This window comes from Cibotium barometz, chromosome 26 (genome assembly GCF_041138505.1).
Source record: "Cibotium barometz isolate CiBa-2024 chromosome 26, ASM4113850v1, whole genome shotgun sequence".
Classification (NCBI taxonomy): Eukaryota; Viridiplantae; Streptophyta; class Polypodiopsida; order Cyatheales; family Cibotiaceae; genus Cibotium; species Cibotium barometz.
Window position 1 is genome coordinate 45,631,874 of NC_141071.1, and position 13,637 is coordinate 45,645,510.

At 44.4% G+C, this 13,637-nt stretch overlaps 1 protein-coding gene across 1 annotated transcript in view; it reads right to left on the reverse strand.

Moving 5' to 3' along the window:
* Positions 1 to 2,045: 2,045 nt before the first annotated feature.
* SPI (BEACH-DOMAIN HOMOLOG A1) overlaps positions 2,046 to 13,637 on the reverse strand; it is a 65,895-nt gene continuing 54,303 nt past the window's right edge. The window contains exons 19-20 of the mRNA XM_086820698.1: positions 4,295 to 4,441; positions 2,046 to 4,187 (exon numbers count right to left, since the gene is read on the reverse strand). Of these exons, the coding sequence (XP_086676824.1) occupies positions 2,925 to 4,187; positions 4,295 to 4,441 (1,410 nt within the window). The 3' untranslated portion in view covers positions 2,046 to 2,924. The remainder of the gene's footprint in view (positions 4,188 to 4,294; positions 4,442 to 13,637) is intronic.

A 13,637-nucleotide genomic window follows, 5' to 3' on the forward strand; every position in this document is an offset into this window, starting at 1 on the left:
AGTAGCTATTATGGTCTAATTATCATTGTTGCTTCACCATGGGATCTTCTCCACCAGATCCTCCAACCTTTTCCACCTCTACAACCTACAACCAAGAGGGCCAAGAAGCTAGTCACACAAGCTACAACAAGAGAAGAAGTCACACATGTATAAAAAGATTTTTACATTTATTCCCAAGAAAAAGAGGGAAAAGAAAAAAAAGAGAGAACACTCCATTAACTGCAAAAATCAAGCAAGCCCAAAGCAATGCAAGCATGAAGCATCGTCAGTCATAGAGCACCAACACAAGTGCAGTAATCTACAATCCAAAACCGCATCAGGAATGGGAACTCCCATACTTGTTCTACTATTATCGCCCCTAACCTTACAATTACTAAAAAGACTAGGCTCTTGTTAGTCATCACCAGTTCTCCAACATCATCACCAGCTCCCCACTGACCATACCTTTTTACTGATCATAGGAATGTGATCGAATTCAAGAGGGGCGGTAATTAACCGCTATGGTGAACATGGAGCGCTCTGCTGACATGGATCTACGACAAACAATCCATATTCACAAGGTTCAACATAATCGTGTCAAAGACGTCTTCATTATGTCATGCTTATATTGTAGAAGTGTCTCTGCTGCCATGTTAGTAAGCATCTAAAGGATGTCAAGACATCTTGGGCATCAAAAGCTTGTATCATGAGGAAACCGACAAATAAGGCCAAACCTATGTAAAAGTTAAAACTAGCAATGGGCAGCCTCGAGTCACTCACTCTTGGACCACCTACTGAGAAAAGGCTTATGAAGTATAAAAGCCATTTCCTCATTCTTGTAACTCATTCCTATTCATACAATAGAATTGATTGTTCTCTCTCCTCTCCTTTATTGCAACCCTCAGTGATTGTGTGTGGACATGTCATTGCTTAGGGCTTGGGAAGGCAATGCCCTATTCTAAATCTTGCATTCTCTTCCTTCTTCTTCTTCTTCTTCTTCTTTTTGACCCGAGAAATAGATTCTTCTATTAGTTAAAAGGAAAACAACCATGATGGGCTAAATACAACCACGAAGGACTAGATACAACCTCGCCTCATGTACAGGGCAGGGATCAAATAATCAAAAGGTAGAGAAAGATGCACTTCCCCTCTGAGACTGGCTGCTCTATGAGGAGAAGGCTATCTCATGGGGGGGGGGGGGGGGGGGGGGGGAATAACCACACCAAGTGGGATCACCACCTCTATCGTCGGTGAGAAAAGGGCCAGGCCACCAGAGCCTCAAGAAAGCTTCCCGCCGCTTCCGCATGTGGTCAAAGCCATTCTGCAACTTCCCCCACTAATCGCGGAGGGTATGGATGATGTCAAGCCAAATGCTATTGATGGACTCCGTAGGTGGAGTGTGGGTACCCTTGATGGCTTCGCTCCATCTAGCTCGCCATATGTGCCAAGCTGCAATGCTGCTGCAAATCTCCTTATCTCCGACATGAGCTCGGTCTCCAATGGTCAGTAGATGGGCCTCTCTTCCTTCTTCTTCATCTTCTCTTCTTGCGAATCTAGGCATTGTTGCGTGCGGTCGGAGCTTTCGACAACCACATTGGCCATGGCTTACCCTAGATGCACTACCCACAAAGCTTGGAGCCACCATGGTGTAACAATGAGCGCAAGACAACCACTTGGTGCCTTTGACAATCACATTGGCCATTCCTACTCCGCATGCACTACCTACGAAGCTTAGAGCTACCTAGGTGTGACGAGTAGTGTGGAAGAATCACTTCAGACGCAACCACCGGCACACGAATGGTAAAGCTCCTCCAAGAGGTTGGCACTGGGTAAGTCCATCACTACCCTTGCAACAAGAGGCTAAACAAAAACAGATCCCCTACCTAGAGACAAAGAACACAACGGACATGTTCCATGCATATAGGGTTCATCACTCAAAGGTCCTAAGAGCAGTTATTGCAGAAAAAGGGAACATTTCTTAGACTTCGTACAAAAAAATTAATATTTAGAGATAAAAGATGTTGCTAAAATAAACATTGACACAAAAAAACGAACAATAGAAACACAATAAGCATGAGAAGCAAGAGAGCATCATTGTTTGTATTTCAAGTGTCACCTTCTGAGGTAAAACTTATACAAATGTTATCCTGTAAGACTTGGACACCTTGAAGGTGGCAATATACATGAGGAAAAATTCTAAATGATCTTCCTGCTTCCATGTCACAGGAATATTTCTACATATGCTCCTGCATTTCTCCCAAGGAACCTGACTAACCAAATATATGGTACATTCCACTTTACAAGACATACTTCTATCACGGATTTATCTGGCTAATGAGAGTGGCCTACCCAATTAGTTGTAAAGTTAGTGTCGTGACTTGTTAGTGACAAAATTGGAATCAACAAATCTAGCTGAGGTGGGAATCTTTGAAAGAACAGCCAAAAACTTGATTTCTGTGCAAAAAAGGGGAGCTGCTTTTGTCCCCATCATAATGATCTGAGGGCTTTAAAGGGTGAAGATTGGAGCTGCTTCCCACCATTGGCATGATCCCATGTAAATGCAATTGACAATATAATCATTGTGCGGATGCATGGGGTGGCACAACCAAGGCGTCACCAAGAAATGTGATCCCTTGTAGCATCCCATCAACAAACCTTACAGCTCAAGCACCAATAGAAATGATTCTATCTGCACAAATGACCTGAAGCAACTCATGCCTTTCTTTTGCTCCTAGCAAAGATTTAGCCATTATGTAAGTTGGTGTGGCTTTGAGACCTTTCTTAAGAGGCCAGGATATCAAACCCCGACTAAACACAAGATGGGATACGTGGGCTGCTGGGACAACCAACAAAGGCCGAGCTCCATGAGAAGCCACACTATTGAACCCAGCATGCAATTGGAATTGCAAGTGAAGTGTAGTAATATATTTGGCCTTGATCCGTCATCATAGCTTGTCATCTCTCTCCTGCAGGGAAGAACTTTTCACTGTCTCATCTGGAAGTGTCCAGGAAATCAAATGCCCTCCTGAATCACCACTAAAAAGCTGTTTCAAATCACTTGTCAAATGTATGCTTGTGACAGATTGTTTATGCCACTTGAGCACTTTGAAAAGAATAAGCTGATACTCTGGTGTGGACACCACCCCCTTTTGACCCTCTTGTTGCTGCAAGGCCGTCTGTGCATGGTTTTCCTCATTCCATCTCTGATAATCAGACCTGGCTGGAACACTCTGACTTCGCATGGACATTCTAGATACCTCATTTTCAGAACTGTGCTCCATATGCCAGAGCTTAATGGAGCCGCTTTGATGGCCAGTGATAAACCAGTTGGTTTCCATCCAGTCAGAAAAACAGGAGCTAGTTACAGAAACAATTGTGTCAGAAGGAAGCTGGGAAGTATTCACGGTAGCTAGACAGTCGCCATTAATGCTCCAGACAGCGAGGGTGGTGCCAGCTGCAGTGACAATGTCACCCGTCATGTCATTTGCCTGTACTGCAGATGCTGGTGCAGGCAGCAGTGGCAATTGCCGTACATAATCCAAACTCCTGAGATCCCATAGAATAACACTACGATCCTCAGAACCACTAACTACAAGGCTGTAGGGCTGGCAAACTGCAAGGCATGTGACCTTCTGAGTGTGAGCACACAAAGCCCTCTGTAACTGCAAATGGCGTTGCTTCCTAACACCCTGTTTGCGAAGGCGCCAAATTGCCACCACTCCATCCTCACCCCCAGTGACCAAGATTCGGCCATCCCTACTGATACCGGTGCATTGCACTTGCCCACATCCATGCAGTCCTTCATGTGTTGAGATTAGCTTGTCCTGATCATAAGAGAAGAAGCGCAAGCTTCTATCTGGGAAACCCCAAGCTATATACTTGCTGCATGAGCGGGGTTTCAGGACACGATTAACACCAGCAGCCAAGATTTTTTCATGAACGACTGCGATTTGGGAAATTTGGAATGCAACAGTTCTGATCTCTTGTGGAAGGAGAAGATTATGCTGTCTCAGAATATGCAGGGGGGGGGACTTTTGCTGCAATCTTCGCTTTGGGTGTGGCTTCTGGAAAAGCTGGCGTGGAGTCTGCCCAAAATGATTGATTTGGGCCAAAATGGAGGCCTTCATAGCTGGATCATGAATTGAGTCTATATCAACAGCCCCTTCATACGTCAAGTAGAAGAAAACGTTTGTTGCATCAACAGCAGCCTACAGCACATGGCAGAAAAGTACATCAGTATTCTGCTGAGCTAAACACGCTGCTCCAAATGTTGAAATTACATTCACTAGGTGGAACATGATTCAGAGATATGCACCTTGCCTTGCTGCCGAAAACCAAAAATAAGGTCTATCCAATTGTGTAGGTTCTCTGAAACATATTGTGACTCCAAAGCTTCCCGATGCTTGCGTATAAATTCCCTGGCGCTGCCCTTGGCCCATGGGGGAAGAAGAACCTCACTAACCTGCAAAAGAAATGAGTTCAGTCACCTTTCATCACTTTAGGTACGATGCAGTACAATGTGTACAGTACAAGTACACAAAGTACGCATCAAGATAAGTACTTTTAAGTACATTCACTTTTTTACCAAAATAATAAAAAATATAAACAATTGTAGGAAATCCAGTAAAATTGGAGGGCAATTGGGACAATTGGGGCAATTAGGGCAAGGATTGATTAGGGAAATTGGGTAAAAATAACACCGTATGTTTTCTCCCATAAGTGCTTCAAAGATGTTATCCATATGAGTACTGAAAGTACAGAACGGTACGGAAGGCACTGAAGGGATTCAACGGATGAGCACCCATACTGAATGCAACTATGCTTTCATGAATACAAAAAAAAAATACGTGGACATTTTCTCTGAGTGTGCTCTACAGGATTACTACTACTTTTTGGTCTCCAAGGATTTTCGGCCCACATTTATTTGCATGATTGAGTCTCATGGGCACTCGGCCTCATAAGATGACTGGGCAGCTCCACATCCACAAGATACTCCCGAGGAACGCGGGTGATCCGCCACAAACAGTGGATCTAGAGAGCTTATATGAGGTCACAGATGCTGAGACTACACATTGACCGCTTTCTCTCTTCAGATAAAGGATATGTGCCCAAGCCCTTTTTTATTTCTACCCCACACCCCTTGTCTCAGCCATTGCAGGGCTACTTTGTCACATGATCTTGTAGCATGGTCTCCCACATGATGGTTTTGAATGTATAGGTAGGTAGTTGGTTCTCTTTTTTCCATGGTGCCATTACTTCATGGATTTATTGTAACAATTTGGTCTCATAGACCCTTGAGTCTTTTGTAGTTGTTATGTCACTTTCTTTCATTTTTTCCCTCTCTCATTCCAACACACACCCACATAGGGGGATAGATGAATGATTATCCACAAGAAAAGAGTGCCGACTTCCAAATAGGGATGTGCACCCTGAGGGACCAAGGTTGAACTACGCATTGGAAAATGGGATTGCAATGACAACCCCAGGCAGCTTCAGTGAGACACAATACACTGGTAGAGATCTAATCTTTTATACAAAGACACACCAGAACCCAGAAAGAGGCCTGCCAGGCCTCTTCCAAACTGTCACTGTTGGGTGTTGGACTCACACACTCACACACACAAACCTGCACATTAGGGTTAGGTGCAGGATAGAGAAGCTCACACAGAAATGAGAGAGAGAGAGAGAGAGAGAGAAAGAAAGAAAGAAAGAAAGAAAGATTTTATTAACGTCTTCCAAAAGACCGAACTCGGCCTATGAGACAAATCGGAGTACCTGTATGGGGTATCCTCTGTCATCCCAACAAAATGAAAAAGCACTGAATAAAAAAAAGCTGAATCTGGGTGTGGAGGGGATGGAGCTCTACTACTAGGAGAATGCAAAGCTATATGCATGGAGTATACAATCATGATATGCAACCTAGCTAGCTCCATCCTGTACCATACTGGGGGTATAAAATGGTATACATCAGTGAAGGGGGTGTCCACAGCTCCCTGAAGAACATGCCTGGGTGTGCTCTGAAGCGAGCCAGTCGCTCCGCACCCTCTCTGTGAAACTGAGCTCTGATCTCTGTCATCTCTCTCTGGTATAGGCGTGGTGTTCGAAAGCCAGGTGTCCTCTGTCTCCTGCGGGCTCTAAGTGTCTCTGCTCTCTGGAGAGTAATTCCCTGCCGTGTAGGGGCTGGGAGGGGTATGGATCTCTGAAAAAATGTAGTAATCTGTGTCTGCCGCCCCCCCTCTGGAGCTGTCTGAGCCTGTAATAATGTCTCTCTGTGGCGCTGTATGTCTAGAATGTATCTCCCCAGTATGCGCTGGTCTGCTGCCTCAAAGATCTGGCGTAGGGAATGTGGCTCTCTGAATAAAATGGGATATCTCTCTCTGATGGCTGTATATGCTCTGCATCTGCATACATAATGCTCCTCACTCTCCACCTCCTCTCTGCACAATCTGCATACCCTCTCCTCTCGGGGGATCCGTGCTGCTCTGCCAGTCTCAATCTCCAATCGGTGTGATGAAACTCTGAGCTGACCAATAGCCACTCGGGAGCCGTGTGGTAAAAAGCCCTCCATGTATCTAGGCCTCTCTATAAATCCATCATCAGTGATACTCATGAAGTGATCTCTGTAGTATAGCATCTTCGGTGGAAGAGGCTGTGTAGGTGATATCCATGTCTCTCGTGTATAGAGCTGCCATAGATCCTGTCTCAATACTCTGTTCCTCTCACTATGAGAGAGACGGATATGTGGTGCATCCCTGTCATACTGGAATGGTGGTAGATGATCCATGTCTAGGCCATGCTGTGAGAACCAATGTGTGACCTGTGCATACCATGATCCTCTGTCTCCTGCCTCAGCCAACTGTCTAGATGCCTGAAAAGCTCTGTATGATAATCTGTCCTGTGGCATCTCTCTGAATCTGTCTAGCAGGCATATAGTCTGAAATATGGCCTCTACCATCATAGGAGGCGCAGCAAACTCTGCTCGGATAATGTCATGAGGTACTGACGGTTTGCTGCGTATCATGCGTGCCATCATGAGAGCCTGTGGTCTCTCTATCTGTGTCCACCAATGGGTAGCAAGGCCTGGTGCCCATACTGCTGCTCCATACATCAATGCCGGTGTGACTAATGTGTCAAATAGCCACCCCTTCGTCCGGGGCTCCTGAAAATGCGCCTGGTGGCACTGTCTCTCTAGCATAGCCAATGCTGCATATCCCCGTGTCAATCTAGCTCTGGCTGCTGAACCCATGGTAAAGCGTGTGGCTGCTGCAGAGAAGGTAACCCCTAGGTACACGTATGATGTCACCACCTCCACCTGGCATCCGGCGAGAGTGAATGTCAGCTGACTCCTGCCCTGTCTCGATGTATGAAAGACCATAACCTTGGTTTTCCCAAGGTTCACAGTAAGACCCCTCTGTGTGCAGAAATCATGGAGTGCATGTAGATGCTGCTGTAGACCACCTGGGGACTCAGACACTAATACAATATCATCAGCATAGAGCATAATATGTACTGAGGTACCTGCTAAATCAACTCCATCTCCGCCTCCCCGTGTAATGAAGTCAGCCACCTCATCAATGTATAACCCAAATAGCGTGGGGGAAAGTGGGCATCCTTGCTTCACACCAATGGTGCTAGCAATAGTCTCGGACATACCTCCTGGACATCTGACTCGTCCAAAAACCTGCTCATATAATGCATAGATGCCCCATGTCATATCTGCTGGTATGCCAAGAGACTGCAGGCGCTGAAAGAGCCTCTCTCGTGGTACTGTGTCAAATGCCTTGCGGAAATCCACAAAGCAGCAATAGAGCTTTCTCTTCCTCACTCTGGCCTGATCAATCATACATCTCAAAGTGAATACATGGTCAGTAGTAGAGAAAGCTCTCCTGAAGCCTGCCTGCCCTGATGAGCGTAAACCTGCTCGCTCAGCATATAAGCTAAGCTCCTGCTCCAGCACTGCACCATAGAGTTTGGCCAGCACGTGGCCAACCATAACCGTCCTGTAGTTGCTCGGATCGAGCATATCCCCTGTTTTGTGAATTGGCACAATGGTGTGCATCGTCCACTCCGCAGGCAAACCCTCTGCTAGTGCCCTGTTACACAGGTGTGCAAGAAAAGGAGCTAAAGAATCTACTGCATATATGAGATGCTCACCCTGTAGGCCCATATGGTCGGCGGCCCGTCCATGCTGTAGGCGGCGGATAGCTTCCTGTACCATCGAGTGGGTAAAGAAGCTAGCTGTGGTAGGTCGAGGCTCCTGTGGCTGAGGTATAGGTGGCTGCTGTGGGGCATGGTATAGACCCTCTGCATATGTGTGCCATGTCTGTGGGTCTGCAATAGGTGTCGGGGTCCGGGGCTCTCTGAAGTGCCGCCATGAGACAGGGCTATCTCTACTCATGAAGAAATGAAAGATCTCTAGCTCCTGTATCTCTGCGAAGGCCCGCCTTTTGCGGCGAGTAAGTCTCCTCATCTCTCTCCTCGACTCCTGCTCTGTGATGGCTCCCAAGGCTCTCTGTATGCGGAGTCGTGAGTATAGGGCTCTGCACTCGTCATCATACCATCTGTTCTGGGGCATAGTCCCAGGTCTCGCAGGCTCTCCTGAGTGTACACGATGTGGGAAGCTTTGTAATGCAGCCGTGTGTAAGAGTGATGCGAGCTGGACTGTAATGGTATCCATAGATGCCAGGGGATCCATGAGTAGGAGCCCATCCTCTACTCTGCCAGTGTAGAGGATGAGCTCCTACTCATGGAGAGCCAAAAGTGTGGTATCCACAAAATGCAAGTCAACCCTTGCATGTGTGCCACATCCATATAATATAGAAGTACAAAATATTATATGTTAGAGTGTCCTTTCACACTTGATGTCCAAGGGGAAAAACCACATGGGAAAAAGTGCCCTTGGTTAAGCCCTGTTCACACATAGCACTACCATAAGTGAGCATATGCCTACAAATCCCCCCTGTAGCGGAAGTGTGAACCTGTACAAGGTAGCAGATCACTCTCTGTAGGAGAGTAAGCCCAAAGCTTTGCGGAAAGCTTCAAACTTTTCTCGAGGTAAAGCCTTTGTGAATAGATCTGCAACATTATCCTGTGTAGGGCAATAAGATAAACTGATCTCCCCTGCACGTAGCCTCTCTCTGACATAGTGATAATGAATCTCAATGTACTTCGTACGTGCATGAAATACTGGATTTCGTGCCACGGCCATAGCACTCTGGCTATCAGTGAGAATGGTGGTGGGTGTCTGCTGACACTCACGAAGATCAGCCAATAGTCTCCTCAACCATACACAATCTACTGTAGCTGTGAAGACTGCCCTGTACTCAGCCTCACAAGTAGATGTAGCAACAGTGGGTTGCTTTTTACTCAACCAAGATATGCATGAACTGCCAAGAAAAAAACAATTCCCACTGGTGGATTGCCTGGTATCATAATCACCAGCCCCATCTGAGTCACTGTACGCATAAAGCTGCAAGCTGCCCCCCCTGGGATAGAACAAACCAAGATCCAAGGTACCCTTAAGATAACGAAAAATGCGTTTGACTGCTTGCCAATGCTTTGTGCCTGGGGTATGCATGAATTTTCTCAACAAAGACATCCCAAAAGATATGTCGAGTTTGGCTGGTCGCATGTTTTCTAGGTGTTGGTGGGAGCAGATCGACCTGATTTTGGAGAGCAAAACTGCTGGTCGACTCCTTCTGGGCCTTCCTATGTGCTGGCCGACTGGATTTGGGCCTTCCTGTGTGCTGGTCGACTACTTTCTGGCATGCAAAAGCTGTTGGTGGACTTGTGGACAGTTCTCTACCTGCTGGCTGACTTCCCCTAACATGAAAAGGCTGCTGGCCGACTTCTTTTGGGGCAACTGAGGGCTGGTTGACCGCTGGTACAGCCCTCTTGAGGCTGGTTGATTGTCCTTGTGGGCTTGGCAGGGTTAGAGGCAACCATACAGGGCTGTCCCGGGCTGATGTGGGAATGTTGTGGCATGTCCATGACTCTCCTACATGTGCTTGAAGCCAGAAAAGCTCTCCTCTTTTGTTGAAGAACTTTGACTGAGCACCGTATGCATTAGCAGTAGAAATTTTTCTTTTTACCAAATATATACCAACAGGGAGTACTCCTGCAATGAATCTCCATAGGAATAGTCTTGGTTTGAGGGAGAGTTTACTATTCCATATCGCTTGCAAATTTTGTTTTGTTCAATTGCCATATCCCATTTGCATGCTCTAAAGACCATGGCCGAGGGATGATGAATCTGTAAATTTTTAATGCTATAATTTGAGCAAAACGAATTGTAGTAGAAGCATGAAGCCCTTCTCTATATAATGTCCAATCTTGCAGTCTATTCTCTTGAGAGTCATGCAATACATCCTGGAAGGGTTGCATTTGATTGTTTATTTGCTGCCATGAAGTCCTAAAATGCATACCCAATCCCCATCTTACTTGTGCCTGTGGAAATGACAAGACCCTTCCATCACGAGATATCACATCCTCTACAATGTTTATACCTTTAGTACATAGAAAATAAGCTCTTCTAGGAGTTGTAATCGCCAACAGAGCAGTAAAGACTTTACTCCAATGTATATTTTCTTGCCTCAGAGAATTACCTATTTGTGGAGGTCTCGCAGACCAATGTCAGTATGGCAACACTTCTTTCCGATCCACAATCAATTTGCTTGTTTATGGGAAATATGGATCTTGCCTTGCACATGTCCAAAGACTGTCCCCCAATATTGTAGCTGCCATTTATCAGAGGAAAGATTTTTTGCACATTTCTACTACCATGAGCCTCCAAGGTTATTCCTAAGACAGGAAAGTATGTAACTTTGTTGCTTTTCTTGCCAACACATGATAATGAATATTCAAGACATTCAGTCCACTATGCATTTTAGGTGAGCAAACCTTCATATCTCAGCAGCCTCACTAGCGATTTGTCTTCCTGGGAGAAAACCACATTGTGTCAGATGAAGACCCCCTATTCAAGATGTTTTTGTTTTTATGTGTGATCATTTTAGTTATCAATTTGTAGACCACCGTCATCAATGTAATAGGTCTCCAATCTGCAATATTTTGACATATTTGTTATTTTGGCACTAACTTATTCAGACCCTCTTGCCATGAGGATGGCACAATTCCTTCAAGCCATGATTGATTGATTATAAGCAAGAGTGGCTGTTTAAGTATATCCCAGAACTACAAAAATAATTCAACAGTTAGCCATCCCATCCCAAGGATTTTCATTTACCCATAGATTTAACTGCATTGTCAAGCTCCAAATCCAAAAAAGAAAGTTCATGGTCTTGTGCTTCTTGTGCATCCATAATTCCTATCACATGAGAAAGTAGATGAAGCCCTATCCGTTAATGGAGTAGGTGTGGCAAAAACATGTTGGAAATGAGTCACACATTCTTGTTCTAACTCCATGATATTATGTGTCCATTCACCATTTGCCCTTTGCAGTCATGAAATGCATTGCTTTTGCCTTGATGTATGCAAGATTTTAAAGAAAGCCTTTTGAGCATTCCTTATCCAATAAGGGTTTTTGTCGCGATCAGATTTACCAAATTTTCAACTTTCTTTGATCATTTCTTTCTAGCTCATGCTTAGCATAATGCAATCTTTCTTCTTCTTGAGGGGATAATATACAAATATGGGAGAGTTCTTCAAGAGCTTGCAATTTTCTTTTCAACGCACGATTTGTTTTGATTTCTTCTCCTAAGTACCATTTTCCTTAATCAATTGTAACTCCTTGCATGCAAACAACAAACTGATACCAAGCAATATCAGTATCCTCATAAATCTCTGCACTCAAAGCAACAACAATATCACCCACGATATCCTGAAACAAAGGGTGAGTGAGATAGTTGTTGTTTATCACACACAGCCTCTTTACTGGCAATTTCTCATTAGCAATAGGAGTACCAAAATAGAGACCCATCCATAGAGGAATATGATCTGAGAGTTCCAAGGAATAATCAATCCACACACAACATGTAATAGGATCAGAGTGATTCGCATTCAAGGAGTACCGGCAATCGAATCTGGCACGATATTCAGTAAAAGCATTATGATGGAATGTAAAGCCTTTCCTATCTGTACATGTTTCTTTCCACATATCCATTGCATTTAGTTGACACACTTCATTTTTCCATGACACCTTTTCGACTGCAATCATATGCAAAACACCACTGGTGTTGTCATCTGGCCATGGCAAGTTATTAAAATCTCCACATAGAAATGCATTTGCCAACCATGGATACTATAAGAGTTTCTGCCATAGTCTAGCTCTTCGTGCTAAAATTGATAGACCGGAGCATAAACCGATCCAAATTCATAAACTATTTCATTCAACAAGCATTGTACAATGATAAGACGATCATCTGGATCATTATAAGCCACCATTGGCTGTAATTCATGTCTCACAAGCACACAAACCCCAGAAAAAGTATTGATGCTTGCATAATATATATCATAATCATGGAAAAAATCAGTTTGCCCAACTAGAGCATACTGATTATGTTCCTGCAAACACACTATATCCAGTTTCATTTTATATACATAATCCCAAACTAGTCTCCAAGTTCTTGAATTATTCAAACCCTATATCTTATATGACATGCATTTTATTGTGATATTCATTATCATGATGAAGGGATTAGAACTAAATGTAATTCATATCAATATGAGCCTGGCTAATATCAATATCATCTTGCAAATCCTGCAATTTCAGCATTCCTCCTTTGACCACTTGACCCCGAAAACCTCCCCCCTCAGCATTTGTAGAAGCGGAAGCTCTCCCTGAGGTGGTGTTGATTATGTCCATGTGCGAGGCTTAACAGTGACTACTTTACGTGCATTTGTAGTTTATCATCCATTTGCATCTAGCACATTTTTATCCTTGTTAAGAGATGACTTCTGAGTTGACTCAAGTCAAGTGTTCAATTGTTGTTCAACTTTTCCTCGAGTCTGTACGCCTATACTTACAGTAGGTCCTAATACAAGATTAGGCATCTTAATGGGAGAAGGTTTTTGGGTAGCTGTATTTGCCAAGACAATTAGAGGCAGAGGGATAGAGTCAACACGTGGTTGCACTTTCAAGATTGGACATTCTGTGGCCAGGTGTCCAAACTTGTGACACGTGAAGCATGCTCCTACAAACACACCCCATTTCAGCTCAAGACATTTGCTCACCCATAGGCACATTCTCTATTTCCACACTTAAAGTGGGTTTATCAATGTCCCATAATCTGCAAAATCTATTACGGTTTCCCATTATATGTGGGGGGGCATATCACTGTACCCAATTCTTTGGCCAAAACTCGAAAAGCATCACTAAAAACTACTGGAAAGTCCACCACTTCTACCCATATAGGACAATGATGCTTAACCAATGCCTGATAATCCTTGGTGGGAGTCCAAGGAAGCACATGTACGATCTTCTTGCCAACAACTGTTGTTTATGCATAACACAACCTAGAAAAACCCCTAGCAGCATAATACACACCCTCAACAAAGCAACCTCCTAACAGATTTTTCAGCCATCGAGATACATCATTTGCAGAGGGCATTTTGCCAGGAAAGAAACGTATCACTGCTCCCTCTGAAAACTTCTTGACCTTGGGCAAAATCATTTGCACGGGAATTTTGCATTTTAAAGTGGG